Source organism: Rhipicephalus microplus, chromosome 10, assembly GCF_043290135.1.
Source record: "Rhipicephalus microplus isolate Deutch F79 chromosome 10, USDA_Rmic, whole genome shotgun sequence".
Lineage (NCBI taxonomy): Eukaryota > Metazoa > Arthropoda > Arachnida > Ixodida > Ixodidae > Rhipicephalus > Rhipicephalus microplus.
In genome coordinates, this window is record NC_134709.1 from 44,820,074 (window position 1) to 44,838,887 (window position 18,814).

General features: G+C 49.5%; 2 protein-coding genes and 1 pseudogene across 2 annotated transcripts; all 3 read right to left on the minus strand.

Annotated features, from left to right (window-relative positions):
* Window positions 1-5,690: 5,690 nt before the first annotated feature.
* LOC119181734 (putative ATP-dependent RNA helicase DDX5) lies at window positions 5,691-7,250 on the minus strand. Its single transcript, XM_037432977.2, has one exon. It carries the CDS (start codon window positions 7,248-7,250, stop codon window positions 5,691-5,693), a length of 1,560 nt encoding a protein of 519 aa, XP_037288874.2.
* Window positions 7,251-8,964: 1,714 nt separating this feature from the next.
* On the minus strand, window positions 8,965-10,282 carry LOC142774223 (putative ATP-dependent RNA helicase DDX5 pseudogene; annotated as a pseudogene).
* Window positions 10,283-14,061: 3,779 nt separating this feature from the next.
* Window positions 14,062-16,815, minus strand: LOC119181733 (uncharacterized). The gene is made up of 2 exons (XM_075875583.1): window positions 15,357-16,815; window positions 14,062-14,738 (listed from the first exon to the last, which is right to left on the minus strand). Exons 1-2 carry the CDS (start codon window positions 16,710-16,712, stop codon window positions 14,448-14,450), a joined length of 1,647 nt encoding a protein of 548 aa, XP_075731698.1. The 5' UTR covers window positions 16,713-16,815; the 3' UTR covers window positions 14,062-14,447.
* Between the last annotated feature and the right edge of the window lie 1,999 nt (window positions 16,816-18,814).

The following is an 18,814-nucleotide window of genomic DNA, read 5'->3' on the forward strand; positions in this document are numbered from 1 at the left end:
CTATCCTGAACATGTCCAGTGCTGTCAGCCTTGCCGAGTCACCAACAGCAGTTACGTCACACAGGAGGTCGTCGCTTCTGGAGCCTGTGGATGATGAACATGACTACACTCATCATGTGGATCTCCCCCAGAGCCTTTCGGCGGTGACGAGTGCTGTTGTGCCGTATATAGCGGGATTTGTGGCTCGCAAGGTGCGGTCTGTCACGAATTGTGAGGAGTGCTGTGCTGCACTGGAATCAAGCGAAGAACCAGACCTTGTCAGAGCAAAAAACAGAGGTGGACTTGTCGCACCATCCAAGGACGTCTTAGAGATCTGCAGTATTGCAGAAAAGGGACTGCGAGTACTACAGCATGAATGCAAGAATTTGAAATCCCTTAATACTAGCTCAGATAGCCTTTTGGTACATGTGATGACTGCAGTGTTTGAAAAAGCATTGTTCGTGCAGCTGGAGCCTCACCTGCTGGACTGTGACCCCCTTGATAACCATACATATAGCTTATCAAAGAAAATTGCCAGCGTGTACATCAGAACAAGACTTCATCACATTTCTAGGAGAATGAACCAGGAGAACTGTAACAAAAACGTGCGCACACTCCTAACAAGAGAGATTATTTTCAAAAATCTCTAAGTGCGAGAACTTGATTGATGTGTTTTTCTGTTTAATTTAGCTCACTGTTAGTGTTTGATGCATTTGTTCTTTTAGTCAGAATTTTAATTTTTTGCTGGAAGATTTAACGTTTGGTTTAGTCAAATGCATCTGGTGCTGAATGTGACTAACTGCAGGGTTTAACGGGCCGACGCATTGCAGGCAATGAGCCTTGCCGTAGTGGAGGGCTCCGGATTAATTTTCACCATCTGGGGAACATTAACCTGCGCCGAAATCTCGTTTTCGCTTTTCGCCTCCATTAGAAAAGTGGCCGCAGCGGCCGGTAACCGTGGTGCTGAATGTGGACAAGTGAATAAATATGGTTGTACCGTGAACCTTCAGTTTCCTTTATTGCGTTATTGGTTTCATATTTTTGTTTTCGTCTCCAGCTAGCATTCTACAACTTCTCCCGCTCTTAAATTTTATTTTCGTTGCATCTTCTCGAGCGGTACTTCTGCCGTGAGACAACAGTGTAAACATATAATACAAACTGATATCCTATCGCATCATCTTTAACTCTCAGTGTAAGTGTCAAGAAAAAATAAATAGGATGTATATTAGTCGTTTCAAAGTTCCCTCGCGTCCTAAGAAAAATAAAGCGGCCCTTTCATTGCTATTACAGAAGGCACTGCTGCAAGCGTACGGGGCACAACGGCGGCACAAGGCAGTCGCCGCCTCCTTCTGCCCTGAGCAATATGGCCGCCGACGGGTTTCCGCGGCTTCACTCCGATACATGGGCGGGTATGCGGGACCGCCACTCCAGAAGTTCTAAGTATAACCTCCTTGGTTCTGACCTTCCTTCTATTGGACGTTCATCAAGCGTTTCTGTTCTTGCTGCGACTATTAGTCCAGAACTGACCTCTTCACAGACAGATGAGTTGCTTGCCTTACTACAAAAGCATAGCAGATTGTTTGATGCCCATTCCTCATCTCTGGGACAGACGTCCATTATTAGGCATCGTATCCAGACCGATGGCACTTCCATCGTACGCCGTCGACCATATCGCGTCTCTTCATCCGAGCGTGAAATCATTGAACAAAATGTAGCCGATATGCTGCAACGGAACATTATACGTCCCTCCGCGAGTCCTTGGTCATCCCCTGTTGTTTTAGTAAGGAAAAAAGGTGGCTCCGTGCGGTTTCGCGTGGACTACAGAGCACTTAATAAGATTACCCACAAGGATGTTTACCCCATGCCGCGCATAGACGATGCTTTGGATTCACTGCAAGGTGCTGAGTACTTTTCAAGCCTAGACCTGCGTTCAGGTTACTGGCAAATACCCATGCACGAGAATGACAAAGAAAAGACAGCGTTTTCAACACCATATGGGCTGTATGAATTCAACGTCATGCCATTCGGCCTTTGCAATGCTCCAGCAACATTCGAGCGGATGATCGACACAGTTTTACGAGGCTTGAAGTGGAAGACTTGCTTGTGCTATTTAGACGATATCGTTATTTTCTCGTCAACCTTCTCTCAGCACTTGCAACGACTGGACGAAGTTCTTACGTGCCTTGCAAACGCAGGCCTTCAGCTGAACACCAAGAAGTGCCGTTTTGCGAGCAAGACGATTAAAGTCTTAGGCCACATCGTAAGCAAGGACGGTATTCGTCCCGATCCTGACAAGATTTCCGCTGTCCAACACTTCCCGCGTCCTGAAAAAGCCAAAGATTTGCGCAGTTTCCTCGGCCTCGCTTCTTATTTTCGCCGATTCATTCGAGACTTCGCCTCAATAGCTTCACCATTGCACAAGTTGCTCGGATCAGGCGTCGCCTTTGTGTGGTCTCCTGAATGTGAAGCGGCGTTTGCCCAACTGAAGTGTGCACTCACATCCGAACCAGTTCTCTGCCATTTCGACGAAACCGCGCCTACGCTCCTGCATACAGACGCTAGTGGTCGAGGCATTGGTGGAATTCTTCTACAGCGAGACAAATCTTCACGTGAGAAAGTCGTCGCATACGCGAGCCGTGCACTGACCCCTGCTGAAAAGAATTATACCATCACCGAACAGGAATGCCTAGCGGTCGTATGGTCGATACAAAAGTTTCGACCTTATCTCCACGGCCGCCACTTTACTGTGGTTACGGACCATCACGCCTTGTGCTGGCTCTCGACAATCAAGAACTTGTCCGGCCGCCTTGGTCGCTGGATTCTTCGCTTACAAGAATACGACTTCACTATCACATACAAGTCGGGAAACAAGCATCAAGACGCCGACGCCCTTTCGCGTTGCCCGCTCTCTTCGGAGCCGCTTAACAAACCCGCCACTGCTGCACACGAGAAGCTTTCGGCCGTCTCTTCCCTACATGTTTCGTCATTAACTACTTTGGACCCAACTTCTCCAAGCGAGTGTGGTTTGTTCTTATCTCACCAACGTGCTGACCCTTACTGTCGCCGCATCATGGACCGTCTTGACGGGACTTGCCGGCCCCTTAACGCCCGTCTTCGCCGACAGCTGACGCAATTCAAGCTCAACAACCACGTCCTGTACCGTCATATCTACCACCCTGATGGTCAACGCTGGGTGCCCGTTCTACCTCGCTCTCTTCGGGCTCAAGTCCTCAAGACATATCACGACGACATGTCTGCTGGACACATGGGCTTCCAGAAAACGTATGACCGCATAAGATGTCACTACTACTAACCGGGCTTGTCCACCTGTGTCGCGAAGTACGTTGCCTCATGCGCCCTTTGTCAGCGTCGCAAGCTACCTACATCAACTCGAAGTGGACAATTACAACCGCTCCCGTGTCCCCTGCAACCATTCGAGGTAGTTGGCATTGACCTGTATGGTCCGCTTCCTATGACTGTCACGGGCAATCGTTGGATAGTTACAGCTGTCGACCACCTGACCCGCTACGCCGAAACAGCTCCCGTGCCTTCTGCATCAGCTTCGGAAGTGGCCGACTTCATCCTTCGAGCAATAATCCTTCGACACGGAGCTCCTCGTGTAATCCTGAGCGACCGTGGAAGAGTATTTCTTTCAGCACTCGTCGAAAAAGTGCTCAAGGCAGCCGGCACTACACACAAAACAAGCTCCAGTTACCATCCTCAGACGAACGGCCTGACTGAGCGCTTCCATCGTACACTGTCAGACATGATTGCGATGTATATCGAACCCGACCAAGGAAACTGGGACACCATTTTGCCATTTGTTACTCTTGCGTATAATACCTCTGTACAGCGCACAACCGGTTACTCGCCGTTCTACCTCGTCCACGGTCGCTTCCCCTCTTCTTTCCTCGATGTTTCGTTCTTCTCTGCGCCTGTCAAACCATGTTCATCTTCAAGTGAAGAATACGTGTCTCGTCTACTTCATTGCCGCCAGCTGGCTCGCGTCAACACTGAAGCCAAGCAACAGGATCGCAAGCTTGAATATGATGCCTCCCATCGTGCCGTGTCTTTCAGCCCTGGCGACGAAGTCCTCCTTCTTACACCCATTCGCACTCCCGGACTGTGCGAGAAGTTTCAATTACGTTTTATTGGCCCCTACACTGTCTTGGAGCAAACGTATCTTGTGAATTATCGCGTGGCACCCGTTCTTCTTCCGACGGACCGCCGCTACAGGGCAGCAGAAATAGTCCACGTATCCCGCATGAAGCCTTTCATACGGCGTTCATCTTCGCTTTAAAATGCGGCCAAGAACTGCTGTCAGGATGACCGCTTTCACGTGGGGGGGGGGGGGGAGTTAGTGTAGGCATTCATTAAGCACATCATCTATCTTTACACATATTCATCATCATGAGTGGTCGTCATCTTCTTCTGCTGTGGGGATTTGGCTTGTCTGAGTTCTGTGCCTTGGGCGTGGTCGCTTCATCGTGTCTTCCGGGCCTAATAAAGGTTGCCTTTACTGTTACATCACAATATGGATTTAATTGAAAACATGACTAGATGCTATATTCATAGCAAGCTCACGGAAGTATCACTAGCTCCTTATATACCAAAGATGGTATCAGGTGACGTTAATAGATGACGAAGGTAAACGACACATCCAAACATGATAATCATGACATAGAAGTCATGTACGGAATAATTTACCTTCGCCTCTTAGTGTTCTGCAGATTTTAACGTGACCTACTATATACCCTTCCTCATTCGTGCTTCACATATCATCGATTCCCACTGCACGTGAGATCTGCCTTTTTTTTTCTTTCGCTAATGTGACTCACCCAGTCATCTTCCTCTAATCCAGCTGAATCTATTACAGCGCCTTCATGACATCTCGAAGTGAAGCAAGACAAAGCAGGGATCAGAGCCACGTGGAACTATACCAGCGCACTGTGGCTGAAGGGAGCTTTGGGAGATACACATGCGTCACCGATAGCTATAGCGACAAAGCCGATTCGGTGGACTGAAGGAGAGCCTGATCTATCATAGGTGGAGAGAAGCACTCGGCTACAGCTAGTTCACTATAACTACTCTAGAACACTGTACTGTAACAGTTCTGATGACTCCATGATTTGGCATTATTTTCCTGTCCCCTTCCTTACAGTACAAGAATAATAGTCTGCGAGAAGCTACCAACTGCAATCTTGCCTCTGCATCAATAGATTTATACGGTGGGCAAATCAACAATGCGTCAATACTAACGGCAAGTATCCTATAATCGGGTACACTTAATCAGCTGGTATCTTGTATCTGTCACCCAAACACTCGTTGTCTCTGTATCTTGTATCATGTCCGGATATAGCAGTAATGTATCACTGTTCGAGACTGCTTCATAAGCACGGCTCTCAGAATACCTCTTCATTGAAACACCATTCACGGGTATCATATATGTATATCTATTGTGCTAACAAATAAACTCTTTAGTGTGCGTTTGTTGCCCCTCGGTTTCTATATTTGGTGAAATCCATCGACGTAACAGAAACAACGGCGATCACACCTGAGCCTTAAATGTGTATAACATTATTTTAATTTGATTGCGACGGGCCTTACATTGAAAACCACCAGTGCTGATTTCTCAGGTATGATTGAACGGAAACGCTTTTGCACTCCTTGCGGCACGACAATGTCCTATCCAGTGGTGCAATCTGCGCCGCCTATTTTCGTGCCACCTTATTCGCGACCGCAAGTAGCTGCGGTGGAATAGGCTGTTTGTTTTGTCGGAGGAAACGCATCAGCTCCCTGGCGTGTACGCCTTCGTCCGGCGCCAAGAACGTGTACTTCTTGCCCGTGCCGTCGGGCCGAGCCGCATGCCTGAAGCGACGCAGGTATTCACCCGAATTGCTCGGGTAATCGTAGCTGACGACGCAGCTCACGTTCTGAAGCTCCATCGCCCTCGCTACCATGTCGGTCGCCACCAGGACGGCAGTTCTGCCCAAATGGAAGGTGTCCAAAGCCCTTTTGTGTTCTTTCTTCGACTTCTTCCCGTGGACGCCGACGGTCGGGCAGCCCAGATTGCACAAGGTTGCCGCCAGGTATTCTACCGTCTGCTTCGTCTCGACGAATACGACGACCCTGCCCGTCTCGTCGTTGAGGATGTCGTTCAACAGGGCGAAGAGCTTGTCCTCCTTCTCGGCTTCTTCACAAACGAAGACTATATGTTCGACGCGGTGACCGTTATGCGACAGGGTCGCAGCCCCGATGCTCACGTCGATGCAATCCTTTGTCAACTCTTCGGCAAACTCCCGCGACTCTCTCGTTACGCACGCCAGCATGACGAGGGTCTGGCGGTCCGGTCGGATGTTGTCCACAATTGTGCGAAGATTCTTCCCTAGGCCAACCGCCAGCATGCGGTCCGCTTCGTCTAAAACCAAGAGCGTACAACGACTCAGGTTTACCCTGTGCTCGTCCATGAGGACCGTAAGACGGCCAGGAGTTGCAATGCAGATATCAGCACCTTCCTGCAGCTGTTTTACCTGCAGCTGCTTCGGGTTTCCCGACACAAGGAAAACTGTTCGAATCTTGGATCCCTCGGTAAGCTTGCGAGCATCGGCGAGAACTTGCTCGGCGATCTCCCTCGTCGCTGTCAGCACGAGCACCGTAGGTCCGCCACCAACCTGCCCGGCTGGCTGATGTTGTACGTGGACGAGGGCTGGGACAAGGTAGGCCAGAATCTTTCCTTTCGAGGCTGTGGCGTCGAAGGCCACCAGGTCTCTGCCACTGAGCGCTACGGGCCAGCACTCGGCTTGCAATGCGGTCGGTGGCGGATCAGTGTTGAGTTTCTCGACTGCCTTCGTTACAGATTCTGGGAGACCGGCTTCATCTACGTGCAGGACCGGCTTGAGAGCACCGCGTCCCGTGACGATAATGTCGTTGGCGTTACGATAGGCCTCCACTTCCTCGGGAGATCTCCGCGCTGTCCTCATGTGTTCACGGTAGAAATTTTTCTGGTAAGTCGGCAACCGAATGCCTTTCCAATTTGGTGGACGCAGGCTGCGTCCCACCTGGCTTTTTGCCGCAACGTAGGCTGACCCGTTTCGAACGTTAAACAACGCCGTGTGATTGTCTCCGCTTACTGGCGGCTGTAGAGGAAGGCCGCGGCCTCTGCCCATCGGTACTGGTTCGAAGACGACGAACTGTCCGCGGCCAAACGGGAAGACTGCATCTGGGGGCCCTTCGTTGGGTCCATTAACATTTGCTCCAAAGCCCCCGAACATTGCGGGTTAACCAAACCGGAACGCCAAGGTCGCCTGCTGGAAACGGTCGCTTGATGCGCTCACTGAATCCGGACCTGCACTCGGCGCATTAGACTTCCCGGGACTTGCTGGCCACCTCGTCGGTCACGCAGGAGGAAGACGGGCTTACGTAAAAGAGCCCGTCCCCAAACGGCTCGCTTCGTCGCCCGTCTCTCGAACCTCCAAGAGGTACATCTTACCCACTACGGTGTATCGCACAAGCAGCATCGTTCGGGCTTACAAGAGTGCGTTTTGATTATGATAAGCACATCGGTGAGCGGGAACGAAAAAAATCGCAGGAATGATAAAAATTTGGAAGAGGCTTGAGCTTCGCCTTCTATAGTAGAACGCGCTAGCGTAATCAGGCCCCAAGCGCATCACCTTCTAAATTACCAGCCTACGTAGACCGTTCCAAACTATTCTAGAGTTTCTACCGAAAGAAGAGTTTTAATGTAGCCCCTTGGTCATAAAGTCTTCCTATTGCGACTCAGCGAACGACCCACTATGCTTCCGTAAGGTAACACGTAATCCTACACAGCTGCTTCCTACACAACAGAACCGTGAACTAAAGTTGACCATTCCGCTGCTGATAATGATTCAATATGCCTGAGCAATTGGGTGGGGCTTCAAAACGCACACTTAGAAGCACAACCACCTGCAAGTGACCTGTCCTGGCGCCTGGCTCATTGCGACGCTTTTGCAACGCGATATTACTTGCGTCAGCCACTATGTGACGTTCTTATTTTTTTTTCGTAGACTGCATCTACTACATGACGTATATACGATGTTTTAGAGCCGAATAATGTTAGGGTCTCGGCGTACATGTCAGCGTGCTCTTCATGTGCTGCTGTCGTGATGGTGCTTCTGTCGGAGCGCAACAGAGGGCGCGACTGCCTCAGCGCTCGCCATGTGGCGAGAGAAAGCGAACGGCGCGCACGGACTATGGAAACGCCCTTTCTTCGATGAACGCCAAGCCAGCAGCTCGCAAGCCGAGAGTGCGCCCTCGTCCAAGCGATACAACACCAACGTTGACAGCATCTGCTAGCGAGATTGATCGAAACAAAAAAAAGTTGACTGCCACTCCGTGTATAAAAGCATACAGGTGTGTAATCACGGACACAACAGAACGAAATAGAAACGCCTATTATCACACTGCAGCAAAAAAATAGACTTATCTCGGAATGCTCAAGTATATAAATGACAGCGCCACGTGGCGAACCGGCACATGAGGGATTCCAATATAAGGAGAGATAACTGCTTTAGAATTTAATTTCTTCCTTACGCAAGCTAATGATTCCATTATATTGCTTCACCCTGGCCTAATTGTAGGCTCAGTTTCCTGCAGCCTTCGCATTTCAAGTGCTAAAGAATTACGATGAAGTCAGGCAAAAATGAGAACGTATATGGACAAGCCCTCATGAGCACGTCTACGCGTGCGTAGTATCCATAACTTCATGCGAGATATTGTTAGTGTGTAGATAATAAACAAACGTGTGGGTAATCTGTTTTTCGCTAGATTAGTTGTATTATAGATTCATTAAGCGTGGCAGAACCAACAACAATCACGAACTAAACACTAATTTTTATTGTGGCGGGCCGGATATTGTGATCAAAGGTTAGTTATCTCACTGCGACAATGCTACATGTTTGCTCCTACGTGGCAGCACAGAACAATGGCAGCCGTTTAATGTACAGCCTACTGTCGTGCGGCCTTTTTCTCCGCGACCTGCCGTAGCTGAGGCGCCAATGGCTGTTTGTTTTCTTGTAGGAACCACATCGGCTCTTTGGCATGCTCGCGTTCGTCGGGCCTCAAGAACGCGTACATCTTGACTGTCCCGTTGGGCCGTGAAGCATACTTGAAGCGGCGGAGCAAGTCGCTCGAGTGTATTGGATGGTCGAAGCTGACGACGAAGTGGACATTGTCCAGCTCCATAGCCCTCGTCGTCACGTCGGTCGCAATTAGGACGAGCGCCTTGCCTGACCGCAGAGTATGAAACGCCCACTGGTGTTCTTGCTCTGTCTTATTCCGGTGGATACCGACGGCCGGGCAGGCCTGAATGCGCAAGATCACGACGAGGTCTTCTACCCTTTGCTTCATCTCGACAAATACGACGGCCCTGTCACTCTCGTAGCTAACAATGTCCTTCAACAGGGCGACGAGCTTGGCCTCTTTTTCGGCCTCCTCGCAAACGAACGACGACGATATGTTCTACGCGCCGAATTAGCTGTTCCAGCGTAGCCGTCCTGATGCTTACGTTGACGGGATCCTTAGTCAACGCACACGCCAGCTGCCGCGATTCCCTTGTCGTGCACGTCAATGTAACGAGCGTCTGTCGGTCCGGTCGTATACTGTCAGCGATGGCCCGAATATTCTCTGCGAACCTCTGCGCCAGCATGCGGTCCACTTCATCCATAGCCAGGAGAGTGCAGCGGCCCAGATTCACCATTCCCTTCTTCATGAAGGCTGTGAGGCGGCCTGGTGTCGAGACGCATATGTCAGCGCCTTCCTCCATCTGCTGCAGCTGCGGCTTCTTTGGTTCACCAGATAGAAGATACACTGTTCGAATCTTTAATTCCTTGCTAAGCTCATGAACAGCATCTTGAACCTGCTGGGCTACCTTCCGAGTCAGTGTCAGCGCTAACACAGTAGGTCCCTGATTGGCGAGTACAGGCGGCTGACGTTGTGCGTGGACTATGGCTGGAACAAGGAGGGCAAGTGATTTCCCTTTCGAGGCAGTACAATCAATAGCCACAAAGTCTCTGCCATTGAACGCTGTGGGCCAGCACAGAGCCTGCAAAGCGGTCAGCGACGAGACCGAGTTGAGTTTCTCGATTGCGTTTTTTACAGATTCTGGAAGGCCCGCTTCATCGACGTGCAATATGGGCTTGGGTACATCGCGCCCTGTGATGGTAATATCGTTCGCCTTCCGGTAAGCTTCCACTTCTTCCGACGATTTCTGTGCAGTCCTGGTAGGTCCACTGCGGAAAGCTTTCCGGTAAGTCGGCAAGTGCATCCTTCTCGAGTCCGGTGTATGAAGGGTGCGTCCCACCTGGCTCCTCCGCGCAGTGCAGTACGGGCGTATCTTACCGGAATCATTGCGAAGTTGTCCCCGTTGACCATTTGTGGTGAAGGGTGGCGGTCGCGTCTTAATCCTGCGGTCGTTCCTCTTCCGACTTGAGTGGTCGGTTCCGGAGCCCCTTCGTTCGGTCCATTGTTGGGCCCAAGACCGTGGGGATGAGGGAGTCCCGGTTATTTGTTGAACGCCATGATCGGCTGCCGTGGGACAACACTCGCTCGGTGCGTTCAGTGCGGCCGGACACACATCACGCACATTAGTCTCTCCGCGACTTCTTGGCTGTCTCGTCGTACATGCAGGGACAAAATATACTCAAGAGAGGCACGACCCCGAAGTTGATGATGATGAACTATAAGCATGACTCACACCCACTCTGCGTGATTGGCCAAGACACGAATGGTGAGAAGTGTTTCCATATGAACTGCATATATGATGAATGGTAAAATATTTGGAAGAAATCATACTCATTTTGAGATTTGCCTTCAAACGACCCCGATTCGACTAAAAAAAATTTCCTACAGCAGAACAAAGTTCCCGGTGACGACCTAACTAGGGGGCTCCCAAGGAAAGAATGCTAGAAATAATAAAATGTAATCTAAACCAATTAAGTCACTTTGAGAATGTTCCTACTCAGTAAGTAGACGCGCCTACATGACAAAAAATTATTCTCAATTGTTTCGTCTTTGTTGCAAAAGGAGAGAAGAGGAGAACGAGCCAGATCAGCTCTATGCATACAACAATTTAGTTTTGAAACTCGACAGCGTAGTTTTGTAAAATTATCTTCCTTTGGTGGCGATGATGATAATGATTTTTGTTATACTGGCGCATACCCACAAGGGGGAATCGGCCAAGAACCGGGTGGTTTTACGAACATACCTTTAAACTGAATATATATATATATATATATATATATATATATATATATATATATATATATATATATATATATATATCGAAAAGGAGAACAATCGAAAAAGGAGTACACCTGAGCGAAAATGCAGGCTATCAGAGGTGATTTAAGACAAAGGTAGTGATGGGTCCAAAACGATTGATATAAAAAAGCACACTAACAGGGCAATCGCTTTGTTTCAAATATGTAGTCAGATACCGCAGAGCAGGCGTCCCTGTGGCTATACCTTAATTTAATGCTGCCAAACGATAAAATTACTGCCACATTTTAGAGTTCGAAGGGCTTTCTTTTTCGTCGTTTTCCCCTCGTTCCACCAAGGTATGGCTCTTATCCATTACGATGTGTCAGAGAGAATCATGTGTGGTCATGAATCATGGCACTGGCATTCTCAGGAAGTTGGGGACAGAGAGAGAATAAAACATTTATTTGCGACCTAGGAAGGAATGTCGGTGAGTGTGATCCTTCCGGGATCCCGTTGGCACGAGTCGCTGTCCTCGCTTGTCTCACGAGGGCCTCTTGTGTCTTCGGGTCCGAGCTGGACAGATCTGCCTCCCACCCTACAGTGTCGTGCTCTGGCTTGTAGAGGGGAATTGTGTGGGCATTCCCATACCATGTGGTGCAGGGTGGCTGTTTTAGTGGCGTAGAAGCTGCTTTGTGGTGCGTATGTGTCGGGATCTATCTAGTACAGTATGTAAGGATTGGGGCAAGACTAGGTCTGCAGGCGAAGCCACGCTACCCGAGATTTTTTACTGAGCTTTGGCCCCGGCGTTGGAAGTTTCCGTCTTTCTAGTCTTTGATGGTTTAGAATATCTGTCCATGTTAGGAGCGGGTCCCTACGCATAGCCTAGGGTGGGTGTTTTATGCCGGGGTCCGAGGTCCGGAAATTTAATTATCTGGCCGAGGCAAGGGCGCGCTCGTTGCCTCTAACTGTGCAGTTGCCGGGTATCCATATAAGCAGTTTCCATTCGCCCTCTGAGCGTGAGGACGGGGGTTGTGTAAGAAGTCGATGCGCAATGGGGCCAATGTGGCCTTTACAAAAAAATCTGGTAGGCTGCTTTTTAATATGTTAGAACGAATGTGGACCTTGGATTTTGTGACGTGAGTGACATGCGTGATCTCCGAAACGCATGTTGTTAACAAGGAGAGAACTCGCGTATGCCTGCTGTTTCTTTTTCAGTCAGTTAATTTCTTGAGAATGCTACAAGCATTTATATTAGGCAGAGGGTGCTTTTTTTGCAATCCCCCCAGTTAAAAGATTGCGCATGAGCTTACTCGCGCATTGAACATCAGAAGCTGAGGAACACTTCGTATCGGTAAGGATAGGAACCCTCTTATTAGTGCTACTATCCGAAAGAAACAGGGTGCCATCGATGTTTATCTTGTCATATATGAATGTGCTGGCGTCAATTGCAGATACACTGTGTGCCTCCGTCAAGGACACTGGGTGCTTTCGAAGAGACACTCGACGCGTCCTTCACGGACAATGGAGGTGTCCGTCAGAAACGCTGCGCGCGTCCAACAGCGAGGCTGCATGCCCCCTCCTTCTTCGGCGCCTATAGAAGGCGGGCGCGTCTATCACCGGGCTGCTTCCTCGTCCACGTTCGGTACGTACGTTGTAAATATTGTCACAAAGCGATTGTCAATATTGTCAATATATGTAACTATTGTCAATATAAGCAATTTGTTTCCTTCTGGCTGCCTCTTGCCTCGCCACTGCCTGGATACTACTGCAGCTGGCCATGGCGACCGTGAGCACGTTTGTTTTGCTGGCGCTTGTGTGGCACGTGTGCGGGGGAGCAGACGAAATTCAGCATGATGTGCATCACAGCCTCGACTGATCACGTGACAAACCACTTATGCATCGACGTCACTGCTGAACTCGATGCCGCGAAACCGAAAATGGCCCACATATGTATAGTAGAGGAATATAAATTATTGGGCGAAAATACATGAATCTTGGTGCGTGTATCATGCTTCCTGGAGCGGAAGGAAACGATTACAGCAGAGAAAATGCATGCCACAAATTTGGCGGCACCACCCTTTAAGATCCATGGATGAAACAAGTTTATCTAGGGACCGTTTTTAGCTGCCTATAGATATTTCAGGAACATAGTGCCACCCCGTTTTCTTTCAAACAGTGTGCTCGATATTTTTTTCCTCGACGGATCGAACATGATAAACACCCGTTGATTATACTGCGTGCGTATCAGCATTTTGTCGCGTCCTCGAGGTTCACACGGCCTTTTTTTTAAAGGGAAAAAAATTATATTTGCCACTGCAAGCCAAAAACGGTACAAAACGCGTGCGCGGTTGAGTTCGAATGGCTTGGCAGACGAAAACATCAAGAGAATGTTAAATTTAAATAAAATAAAAATTATTTTAATCAAGTAATAATTACAAAGAACGCGCACTTGGACCACTAAGGCCACAAACGTTGCCAACGCCCGTTATGGGTCACGAAATTGTTGGTTTTTTACATAAGCAAGTTTCAACGATGTACAACTGAATGAAACCAGAGATGTTGTGATGGTACAGGTAAGGCTAAACAGGCCACAACGTTACTTTGCTAAGCTTCAGGACATGAGTTTGAGTCCCAGCTACAATGGCCCCATATTGAAGCGATATAGAAAATGCGAAAACACGAGTCTGCTTAGATTCGGGCGCAAGTTGAAGAATACCACGTTCTCGGACCGTCATCTACCCCTGCAGAATACACGGCATACGGCATGTTTTGGAGCGTCAATCAGCTTTAATCGCCATGTCAGGACTTGTGAGCTCCAATAGAGTATAAAACTTGATAGGAATGTTGGAGACCAAATGGTAGTGCGAGTGTTGCACACTCGTGTTTTATTGCAATGATGCTACATAATACCACGTCACAAGTTGCACATGAGTAAAGATACAGACCCAAATGCGTGTCGAAATGAAGCCAGGGCTACGGCACGTGTCCTCGGTAAAAACATTCATTAATAAAAACGTAGGCTAGGCTTAAAATCCCAGCTGTTAAACAGTTAAAACTGATTGATCAGGTACATGTCAAACGAAAGTGAATGAAATATATACATGAAACGGTCCGCCGCAGAGTCTGCTTTAGTTCGACGGCAGTTGCACTTGGGAAATGGTGAACCATGACGGAACAAATGAGCGTCCTCGAATAGGCCAAATGCGGCGACTTCTTGCCGGCAGCTGGGTCTAGAGTTCCCGGCGACATGGCTTTACGAGCGCGATGAACGTCTCCGTGGAGCACATGATGCAGGGCTTGCCTATGAAAGACCGACCCTCTGTATCACCTCCCGGCAAGCGGATCCACGTAGCGCTGGTCTCCTCGTCCGTTTCAACATCTACGAAGTGAATGTGCAAGTAGTAGATGGATGGGAGAAGATAGGCCATTTGTTGGACAATCAGCAGCGCTTTCGACGACCGCAGCCCAGTGTAGGACAGAATGCACAGGAGTTCGAGGGCCTCCGCAGGGCACAAGGAATTCTGCAGGAAAGGGAAATTGTTTTGACATGCTAGAGCGTTACGAAGGTGTTTCTTGGGATCAAAAGCACTGGACTAGATACTAGACTGTAGTGTACTATGCCAAGTGGCTACTGTACATACGCACGACCTCTTGTCCCCATCATCCTTCATCCCTCTTGTAGAGTACTAGGCTAGAGCGAACTAGCTCGGGCCGACCTCTCTGCCTTCTAATAAAATCTCTTTCTCTCTCTCTCTCTCTCTCTCTTGGGTTACATATCGAATTCAAAAACCTACAAATACTGACATAAGACACCGAACGCAGAGCGACGATATAATAGACCACACTCTCAACAGTCAGGCAATGCTTTCTACGTGGCGAGCACCTGCCAAGAGGGACTCAAGCTTCACCCTGGAAGAGAGGGAGATGCTTCTATGCAGCCCCGCTATCACTGATAAGCTCACTGCTGACCAGAGGGCCCGCGAGGTTGCGGCAGGCTTGGCTTGCTGGTCCCTGCGTGGGCCCGAGCCGGGTGCGTGACCCAGTCGCGTTCGCAGGACCAAAATAAAGTTATTTTGGTTCCTACACGTGCCGAGAAATAGATCTGAATATGCGCGTCAGGCCAACAAAAGGAAAAATACCTGGAAAGACTCGCTCTCGAAATCGATGGCCGACAGCTTGACGACGACCGAGCGCAGGTTCGTACAGTAGCGCATGGCCTTCGATAGCGCGCCGAAGTCGTAACGAGGTTCGTCAGAGATGTCGATGAAACGCAGGTGGGCCACCGGGCACCTCTCGAGGAAAGTCAAGGATGCCAGGTTCGGCACGTTGCTCAGAGTGAGGCGGCTCGAGCTGCCGCAGAACAGGCCCGCGTCAGCAGGTGCCACCAACAATTCGCCGTCGCAGTGGTGACAGCTGTTGTGGCGCCCTTCGAACTTGAGCCGAATGTCCAGGTCCTCGATGTTCCCAAGGCGGATGGCCAGTCGGTGCACCGCGCCGACTTGACGCAGACCACAGGGCGGCAGGGACAGGGCACGCAGCCTCTGCAAAGCGGACGTACGCAGCAGAGTCGTGAAGTCGATGTCGTTGTCGAAGTGCACGGAGCTTAAGTTAAGCTCGACGAGATTCGTAAGCATGGCGAAGAAGTTGCGCAGGGCTAGGGCGTGCACAGCGCATACAGTCGGATAGAAGACATCGTGGAGTTCTTCCGAGATAAGCAAAATGCACATGCTTTTCAAACAGGCCCAATCGTGTCCCGAGCAGGCGTACGTAAAGCACCTGTCGAGATTCGGCCCGGCGAAGGCCACAATCACCACAGGTCCAGCCGGAAGCGTGACACGCGATAAGGCCAGGTCGTAGAGCAACCTGTAGTTGCAGCCTGAACGGTTCGCCCTGAACAACGCATTGGCATTATTATCGATGGCGGTCTCGGGTGGCCACTCATCCAGCGTCTTCGTGGCCTGCGACTCGCAAGTTGTGGCCAACTCCCGCAGAGCTGGCAGAAGGCCATAAGCGCGATAGCACGCAAAATAAGCTACGAATAAAGAAGCGTATCGTCCAAAGTGCACATGAACGTGCGTCGCGTACTGACAGAACGGCAAAAAGGCCCAAAGCACTTTCAAGTTCTCGGGGCTTTGAACTTCAAGGTAGAGCCTTCGAATGTTGGTCACCTTGCCATCGTTTCGCACGCCCACGTCCCGTATTCTGTTTACTTCCTCCGCTGCGTCGTCTGCAGTCTCGACCAGCGAGAATTCGAGGCTAGTCACGTTCTCCAACGAATTCAGCAGCAGGTCCAGGAGATGGCTCGTCTTCAGGGGACACGCAGTGCAGGACAGCGTCTGTAGGCTGTGAAGGCCGGATAAGAGTGACAGGAGGTGGGCCGGCTGCGCGACGATGCAGTTGGATATGTTCAGCGACCGCAGGTTGCCCTGCACTTCGCCTATCTTGAGCCCAAGAACGTCCTCGCTGGCGTTGGCGGGAAGCTCGTACGACGACATTGCGCGCTCGTTCGTGGGCGTATGCACCAAGCTCGATCAAGCGGCAGCCGGATAATGCGCGCATCAACGCGTGTTGCCACCGGTATGTACGAAGGCTGTTATCTCGTATCATTTCTAAGCCTAGAAAGAGGTCACCTCTTGATTTGATAAGTTGTTATGGGGGCGTTTACGCGCAATACGGAAAGCACGTGCGCACACTTTACAATCTTTGCTATAATCATTCATTGGTTATGTTGTCGGTTATTCATTGTCAGGGTTTCAGAGTTAGGCACCCAGAGGTCAAACCACACCACTTTATGTGATATATATAGCGCACACGTCATGTTGCGATCGGTGTGTGTGTGTGTGAATGTGTTTCGGCTGCAAGTCAGCACAGTATCGCGATAGTGCTTCAGAGGTATATTTTTGAATATATGTCTGTATCTATAGATACTTGTGAAAAATGTATTTTTATCTCAATAGTGAAAATGGCTTTACGATGTATCGATTGTATTGCTTGCGATGCCATTCAGGACATGCCATTCAGGATTAATATTATTATTATTATATTATTATTATTATTATTATTATTATTATTATTATTATTATTATTATTTGTCGGAAAAGAGCAAGGGCGTGTTTCTAAAAGCGGAATGAGGGTTTCTTTTTGTGCCAAGACAAGCAAAGGCATGCCGTTCGGTGGGCCACATAGCGAAAGGTGATACAGTTTCTCCATCACGCACAGAGTGAACGTTGTTGGTAAATCGTGCGAAGCCACCGACGGCAGAATCGCGGAGGCGTATATTGTTGCCAACCTTTGCCGACGAAAGTCGCCGTCTCTCTAGAGTAGAACGGCGTGCGCAATGTTTATGAGCTTGCACTGTTTATGCTTGGAGGCTTGTCCATCGCCGTAGCCGCTCCCTCGATGACGACGAAGAACAAGCGATTTTAAGAGCCCACGTTCTCTTTCTGCATCACAGCACGTGCAAGGTAGCCGCTATACGTCATGGCGATGAAGCAACCAGTGTGCCACTATGCCCACATCTCACCTGCTTGCCATTCCCACGAACGAACAAGATGTGCGAACATCTTTTACGTCTTCGGTCGCACAGGAAGAGGCCGTTTACTGACCGCATTTACTTCCATATTGCTGTCAGACAGCTGCTCATCGCTATCGGAACACCGTACATTTCGTCTTCAGCGCCATCCATGGCATTAGAAATTCTACGTTTTCCCGAGTGCCTTTACAACCATATTTAATAGACTGCCGAGTCGAACTTCGGCCACCCGTCTGGCGATTTCCTCGATAGATGCACGATTCAGCATATATATTGCTGGTAGAAAAGATGCGGCAGTCATGACCATAGGCAAATATGAGTTACTTTCGATTTGTACGTGAATGCGATGCATATGCAATTTTGAGGCCCATTTTTCCCCGAAAAGAGGGGCGCTTTGGAATTGGGGTAAATACAGAAAGGCATACTAGTGGCGTGACGCCACTCGAAGAAATTCAGAAGCACGCGCGCCTTTATGTGCCCAGTGTCCCGCATGTAGGACGCTGAAACTTTCGGTGTAACTCGAGTGTTTTTTTTTTCTGTAAAAAAGCTAGTTCTGCCTAAGGACCGTTCAACGCACTTCCCGCACAGCCGCAACGCACGTGCCGGGACCCCCACCGCACGCAAGCGGGGGACAAATAAGCCAAGTGACGACGCTGTTTCACCCTCCGCAGCGTCACCAATTGGCTTATTTGTCCCCTGCTTGCATGTAGTAGGAGCCCCAGCACGTGCGTTGCGGCTGTGCGGGAAGCGCGTGGAACAGCCCTAAGGTGCGTTTATGACGTCCTGCCCTCCTCACATTGCAAGTCTACGTAATCACTGGGCTACGAGTATACCCACGCGCTTGTAGTCGCAAAATGCTTATTTCGCGTGCGTGTAGCTGAGCTCCATGCCACAGAAGAAAATGTAAAAAATATAGAGCCAAATTGTTATTGATGTTGCTGATATTTTTGTTGATTGTTCGTCAGTTATTGGGTGTGCTACAAATTTTGTACGTAAAGTGATAGGTGCTGAAGCTTTTTTTTTCTTTTTTGTGCGCTGCGTCAAACGTTGGTGTTTTACATACAG

Coding starts and splice junctions, on each gene's coding strand:
- LOC119181734 (XM_037432977.2), bottom strand. CDS start 7,250: ATGTTCGGGGGCTTTGGAGCAAATGTTAATGGACCCAACGAAGGGCCC.
- LOC119181733 (XM_075875583.1), bottom strand. CDS start 16,712: ATGTCGTCGTACGAGCTTCCCGCCAACGCCAGCGAGGACGTTCTTGGG. Junction 14,739..15,356: donor TCGAGAGCGAGTCTTTCCAG/GTATTTTTCCTT, acceptor CCTTTCCTGCAG/AATTCCTTGTGCCCTGCGGA.